At 48.3% G+C, this 7,386-nt stretch overlaps 1 gene segment (V, D, J or C); it reads left to right on the top strand.

Moving 5' to 3' along the window:
- The first annotated feature begins 2,143 nt into the window (after positions 1–2,143).
- Positions 2,144–2,871, top strand: LOC118846206. The segment is given in 3 exon segments: positions 2,144–2,203; positions 2,321–2,420; positions 2,555–2,871. Coding segments are annotated over 3 exon segments (477 nt in total).
- Positions 2,872–7,386: the final 4,515 nt, after the last annotated feature.

The raw sequence follows: 7,386 nt of genomic DNA, 5'->3' as shown, positions 1-7,386 counted from the left end.
TCCCCTGTGATAAGAGCTGGGAATGTAAATTTAAGCAAAAAGGAAGACTGTTCCTATTTCCAAGGAGCTTCCCTGGGGCTGCCATTGGCCCTAAAGCCACCAGAGGGAGATGTTGGAATGAGGTTGCAGGAGGAGTTGGGCTGGAAATGTCCCCTGGGGCTCTTGGCCCCTGAGCTCCAAGTCTCCTATCCTGTGGCCTGGGGGAAGGCTCAGCTGATGCTGCCTTCCCAGGCCTTCCCAGTTAGCTGGGGGTGGATGGCGAGCTGCTCCTCCAAATGTCCCACCTTTTTAGGGGACAGTTCAGAATTCCCTTAGGCCCTAGAGTTTGAACTATATCCACAGGTACTAAAAATGTGCATGCATTTGACATTCACATCACAATGACACGTGTTAGGTCATTTAGACCTCACCCCCTGCCTGGGAGGTTGGGACAACTATGTTCTCATTTTACAGAGAAGGGAACTGAGCCAGAGACAGGTTAGGTGACTTGCCCAGGTTCACGTGGCTCACAAGCCTCAGAAACAAGAACTGAAAGCAGATCTTCCTCACTCCAAGTCCTAGGCTCTAATCACTGCAGCACCTTGCTGCTGAAAGGATACAGAAGTGAGGCCCAGCACAGTGGGGATATTGTCAGTGGGGCCTGAGCCCCAGAATGAGCTGAGCCTGGGGAGGAAAGGAATGTACACTTGAAAGGGGGAAAGACAGAGACTAAAGCAGGGAGAGGCTAGAATGGGGGATGAGTTCTGATGTACCATGATGCCTTACAAGCTCTGGCATAACAGACATGCTTTGTTTTGCTCTCTGAAGGAACTCAAAATGGCCCTTCCTGTGTCAGCATCTACAAGGCCAGGGGAAGGTGACCAGGAGCATTCTTCTTTTTGTGAGTATCAAGGACAAGGCGCCTTGAGCCAGATACTATCTTGACTAATTGGACTTTTCTTATCTTTGTGTTCTATGGACACATGTACATTATGTTATATTATACTACATCATATTAATGATAGAAGAGACACAGACATCCTGGGTCTCTAATTCCAACTGAAAGTTTGACTTTCTCCTCTCTTACTGTATTTACAATCTATCCTATTAAAAAATTCCTTTCTCATATGAAGGTTAGCACATATGGAGACTATCATTTTAGCAGACAAAGGCATCCTGAGCCAGGAGGAGAGTGAGGGGTGGGAGGGATTGCTCTGCAGGTATGAGCAGACAGGCAAGATGATATAGAAAATTATGTTATTTTATTCCCTTAAAGCTAGCAGAATACATGTGTGCCCAGAGGCAGATGAAATCTGACTGTCTGATGAGAGAATGAGAAGCCTCGAATACGTCTTAGAGCAGTCCCAACTCAGGATGTCTATATCATTCAGAATTACAATCTCCATATGTGTTTAGCCACTGCATGAGAAAGGAATTTCCTTCATTGAATAGGCTGTAAACACAATAAGATAAGAGTGTTGACAAAGTGTCCATTGAAATTGGGCTCCAGGATATCTGTGTTTTTGTTACCATTAACATGACATAACATAGTACATGTCCATAAAATATGAAGATAAGGAAAAGTCCCATGATTCAAGGCACAGTCTGGTAAAGACACCTTGTCATTGTCGTCACTAACAGAAGAAGGCTCCAGTCAGCTTCACCAGCCTTGTAGCACTGACACAGGAAATGGTATTCTGGGTTTACTCAGAGAATAAAGAGGGGAATATCTGTTAAGCCCAGGGACTTCTTCTGGTTGATTAGTACAGTCTGTAGCCATTATTGAGGTTCACATGATACTAAATGATTATCACCCTCATGGAGCTTCCAGTCTACTAGGGAAAGACAGACCAGGAAAGGGGCTCACAGTGATGAGGGAGAGAAGTCCCCATTCCATGGTGTTCCTGAACCCTCCAGAGGCAGAGGCACAGCTGGAGGGGATGAAGCCTGGCTGTCCCCAAGCAGGTAATGGGGGAACTCACCAGCATGGTGGAGGGATGGTCCATGGTGAGAAGGCCCCAATGCACAGGGAATGTTCAGGAGGAGAAAACAGTTGAGTTACATTGACCAGGTCCTGGAGCATCAAACACAGAGCCTGGGGAGCAATGATCCTGTCTCCCAGAATCCCAGAATCTCAGAGGAGGAAATGACCTCAGGGGCCATGATGACCCTCCCCTGCCAGGAAAAGGACCTGCCCCCTCTGCCCCAGGAGCCCCCAGGATCAGTCAGTCATCACCTGAGGACCCTCCTTCAGGGATCCAGAGCAGGAGCATATTTGCATGTGGGGGCCTCCTCCCTCCAGTGCCTAGGCTGGTCTTAAGAGAGCCCTGGGGGAACCCAGCCCCAGCTGAGGAGCCTCAGGGCACAGAGGTCTGGGAGGAACCTTGACGATGGCCTGGATCTACACAGCTGTGGCTTTCCTGGGAGTCTTCCCCCTACAGGTTCATCCCCACAATTTCTGAGGCAAGGTCTCATCTTGCCCTGAGCTCATCCTGAAGCTGCTTGAGGGGTCAACATCCCCTTGGGGCATAGAGGCCCCTGCCTCTGACTAATCTATTCTTTCCTTCCCTTGCAGGTTCTGGAGCCTCCTTTGTGCTGACTCAGCCAGTCTCAATGTCCAAAAGCCTGGGAGGGAAGGCCTCTATCTCCTGTGCTGCGGATGGAATTGGTAGGAAAGTTGTTCAATGGTACCAGCAGAAACCTGGTCAGGCCCCTAAGCTGGTGATTTATGATGATAACAGCAGGCCCTTGGGGATCTCTGACAGATTCTGTGGCTCTACCTCAGGGAACACAGCCACCCTGAGCATCTCTGGGCTTCAGGCTGAGGATGAGGCTGATTATTACTGTCAGGTATGGGATAATGATGCTGATGCTCACAGTGACACAGACTGATGATTACTATCTTTACTATTGAGAAGTTCCTGCTATGTGTCAAGCTCTGTACTAAGCTCTAGGGATAGACAGTCCCTGTCCTCATAGAACACTCACTCTAATGTGGCAGACAACATGTAAACAGCCACGTGGTTACAGGAGACCAACAGGGTAAGATAGAGGTAGTCTCAGAGAGACTCAGGCACCATCCTGGAGGAGAATGGAGCACGGTCCTGTTATGGTTCAGTCCTAATTTGCTCCACAGTCAATCAGGGCAAGGAACAACAACCCCTCAACATTTTTCTCAACCTATAGTATAACATCTCTGGAAGGTAACTGGAGGAGAGCCCCGTGCATTCTCCTCACAGTCACAAGGAAATCCCTACTGTCCACACAGGGCTAAGAACACACAATGTGGTGAATGTTCAATGGCTCTATGCAATACTATGGTACTCCAAAGACAGATTTCAGGTGAGCTCCCCTGAGACAGTGCCCAGCAGACTCATCTTAGCTCTTGTAGGAAAGGACACCATAAGGGCATCCAAGATAAATCCTCATGGCTTCTCTGTTGTCCTTGAGCCCAGAGAACCAAAGTCCCCTTTGTGGTCCACAGCCTGCCTGGCAATTCTGGTAAAGCCTCTAGCTAGCCTCCTCTTCCCTGGGCTCTCTAGGTCTGCGGAGGTCTCATTCCCACCAATCTCAGACATCCCCTTCTGGCCTCAGAGGCTCAAAGCCTGCTACAGGTCTCTCCAGAGTAGGGAGGGAGACAGAGCAGCCCACAGCCCTTCATGGATACATGAAGTAAGGAGGGGTAAGAGCCTACTCTCATCCAGGGCTTGAGGCTGCTTCCTGAGGCTATGGGACAGGGATAATGATTCTTCCTATCCCTAATGCCCTCTGTAGCTCCCATCCTCTTCTCTGAGTGACTTAACCAGGGATAAAACTCTCATATGCATGACTGGGGGCATGAGAAGGACTCCTTCTAGGGTTGGGGGATTTCTCACTACAGTCTATGCCCATTTACTCTGGGACAAGGTCTCCAGAACTAATTCTCAGGGTGTGCCCTGAGCTTGACATAATAACAATCCTTTGCACTCTGGATGGTCTCACTCACTGGCAAAGTGTACTGCTTTGACCAAGTACCAGGTGTTCACTACCCCCTATTTCCCAGTGACCTCAGAGCCATCCGAAACCTGGTTTGACTTGCTCCCAATCCCTGTTCCACGTAAGAGCTAAGTAAAATAAGCCTGGTACTGCACCCAGATGGGAGAAAATCAACTTGGACACTGCTCCCCAGGACCAGGAACATCTGAATGGTCCCTGCATGAGCCTCCTGTGGGAACAGCTAATCAAGAGTTAATAACATCTATGTTATACTCCGGCCCACTCATGGATAAGCTTTGCCTGTGCCCCAACATGCTAAGCCCACCTTCTCAGGAGGGTCAGGGTCTTCCATGCTTGCAAGTCATTTTCCTCACTCTGAAATAAGTTATACCCCTACTTTGTGTCCTGACACACCTGCCACCACCCTGCCCTGTTTTAGCTGTAGCCATTCTCAGGTTAGAGAATGGTCCAATCCAAAATGCTTTCAAAATTCTGTTGACAAGGGATGAAGGGAGACCAAAGGGCATGTGGTTGAGGAGATGAGTGTGACCTGGAGGTCCCTTAGTCTTGGACATCTTGGGGTCAGCCCTGAGCCTGAGCTAAGCCAAGCTATTGATCCCAGCTGATCCCAGCTCTCCTGAACCTGAAGAGTCTGGCTTCTTCCCCTGCTTCTAAATGCTCTCCTCTCTGACCAAACTGAATTATCCTCTCCAGATTGTCTGAGGTGGTTCCAATCTCTCAACGAGTCTTCCAAGAAGGCCATTTCTCTCTCAAACTTTCTCTTTCAGGCCTTGATGACTTGGTTCTTCTAAAATCAGTGATTCTTCACCCCAAGCCATTGACATCTCTGGTGAACGGGACAGAGAGATGCCTTTATCTTCTTACAGACACTGGCCCTTTTAACAGAAGAAGAAAGCCCAGTAGTAAGGCCCTGAAGGGCTCAGTCTCCTGGAAGAAAGGTGCCTAGAAGAGATTGGTCCCATGTGAGATGGAAAGAGAGGAGTAAAGAAAAGAATAGAAATTGGGGATAAAGAATGGTACCAATGAGAAAATTGGGTCACAAATGGTGGGGGGTGGGGCGGCTGATCTATCCTAAGTCAAGGGTAAAACAGCCCTTATCCTGAGGTCTCCTGACCTTCCCTGGGGCTAACATTGGCCTTGCAGCCACTAGAGAGAGATGTTGTAATGAGGTTGGGGCCTGAGTTGGGCTGGAAATGCCCCCCCTGGGGCTGTTGGCCCCTGATCTCCTGCCCTGTGGCCTGGGGGGAGGCTCAGCTAATTCTGTCTTTCCAGCCCCTCCCACCCAGCTGGGGACAGATGGACAGCTTTCCCTCCCAATGCCCTACCTTTTATGAGACAGTTCAGAATTCCCTTGGGCCCCAGAGTCTGAAAAACATCCTCAGTTACTAAAAATGTGCAGAACAATCCAAAGATAAGCCATTGTTCAGCACTTATCCTGTGCCAGGCACTGTGCCAGGAGAAGGTGACACAATAACAAACTGGAGCAGTCTCTCTTCTCAAGGCCCTTCCCTTCTATTGGAGGAGCCCAGATGCCCCTGAATGGAGAAGAACAAAACAGAGAAATGCCGGGGACTTGGGAGAGGTGGGGGCCCTCTCTGCAGGGAGGTGAGAGGATGAGGAAAGGCCCCAGGCAGAAAAGGAGGCTGGAGCAAGAACCCCTAGAAAAGACCTCCAACACTTACCCTCCCCACATCTCCCTCCATTCCCAGATCTTTGTGATCTGCCTGAGGGTGGGAGTGGTCTCAGGCCCAGAGGGACAGCCAGCATGCAGTATTTCCTAAGAATTTTGAGGTTTGCTACACAATGACATGTGTTAGGTCATTCAGGCCTCACTACCTGCCCTGGGAAGTAGGGGCTATTATGTTCCCATTTTACAGACAGGAGAACTTAGCCCCACACAGGTTAGGTTACTTGCCCAGGGTCACACATCTCATAAGCCTCAGAGACAGGAAATGAAAGCAGATCTTCCTGACTCCAAGGCCCAAGCTCTAAACACCGTACCACCAAGCTACAGGCTCGGTAGACAAGTGGGAATTATGTTGGGGGGTGCGGCTAAGGCTCGGAATGAGCTGAGGATGGGGAAGAAAGCAAAAAACAAGGGAAAGGGGAAAGACAGAGACCAAAGCAAGGAGAGAATCATGGCTCAGGCTGGAAGGGAGGATGAGCTCTGACCTCAGAGAGGAGGCAAAGCTGATCCTTTTTTCTCCCTTTCATTTTTCCTTCTCAGTCAAAGAGAAAAATTGTGCAAAATCCACACTTGCTTCTGTCAGCTATTACCCAAGATTTTCTTAGAAAGACAAACAAAATTAGGCTGCAAATGTTTATTTCTCCCAAAGCTTGTGGAACATGCAAATAGAGATACACCTGGAGGTTCATTGTAGACAATGCACCCGAGGATGGACAACAAAAAGGGCATCTTATGTCTTCAGAGGAATTTCCTCTCACCCCTCCTTACCTCCCTTCCTGGCTCAGGATGCCCATGTCAGTCTAAATTATAATCTCCATGTGTGTTAACCATAACATGAGAAAGGAATGTTCTGAATTAGATAGCTTGTAAATACTATAAGATAGGAGAAGTGGCAAAGTGTCTATTGAAATTATAGATCCAGGATATCTGTATTTCTTTTTATTATTAACATGGCATGATATAACACAACATAGCATATGTCCATAATACAACAAGATAAGGAAAGTCCCATTAGTCAAGAGAATGTCTGGCTGAAGGTGCCTTGTCTTTGATCCTCACAAACAGAATAATGTTCCTGGTCAGCCTCATCTGGCTTGCAGTTGCTGACACAGGAAGGGGCACTTTGGGTTCAATCAGAGAGCAAATCATGTATGTTGTGCCTGAACATGCTCAACATTATGGTGGGTTAAAGTCTAAGTGGGCCAAAATATCTCTCCTGATTGGCAAATCCATGTTTTAGGCATTTCTCAGGTCTTGAGGGTTCAAAATGGTTTAGGAAGGGGCCTGTAATTCCAAGATCTGTGATGACCTCCCTGTGGAGTTCCTTCTCCAACAACATACATCTCAATCCTTTCCCCATTCAGGATAAAGAGCAAAGGGAGGCCCAGCACAGGGTGGATGATCTCAGGAGAGCTAAGCCCCAGAACGAGCCCAGGCCCTCTGAGGCTCAGGATGGGTCCTTGGTCTGGGGTCTGGGTCCTGCCTCCTATTGTGGGGCTCTGGGGGGCCCAGAGAGAGTTCCCCTTCCCTGTCTGGCCTGAAGAATCATTTACAGAAAGCAGAAGATAAGACAGTCCAAGAGAATACCCTGAATGAAGACAAACTGCTCACGTTCCACTCTCCAATTTCTTAAATATTAAATATTAAAAAGTAAATAAAAATTAATTTTTCTTAATCTTGCCCTTAACGGTGACTTCTTAACAGCCTCGTGTTTGGAGAATCTG

Source organism: Trichosurus vulpecula, chromosome 1 (genome assembly GCF_011100635.1).
Source record: "Trichosurus vulpecula isolate mTriVul1 chromosome 1, mTriVul1.pri, whole genome shotgun sequence".
Taxonomy (NCBI): domain Eukaryota; kingdom Metazoa; phylum Chordata; class Mammalia; order Diprotodontia; family Phalangeridae; genus Trichosurus; species Trichosurus vulpecula.
The sequence above is the reverse complement of the archived record's forward strand: the minus strand, read 5'-3'. Positions and strand labels throughout refer to the sequence as shown.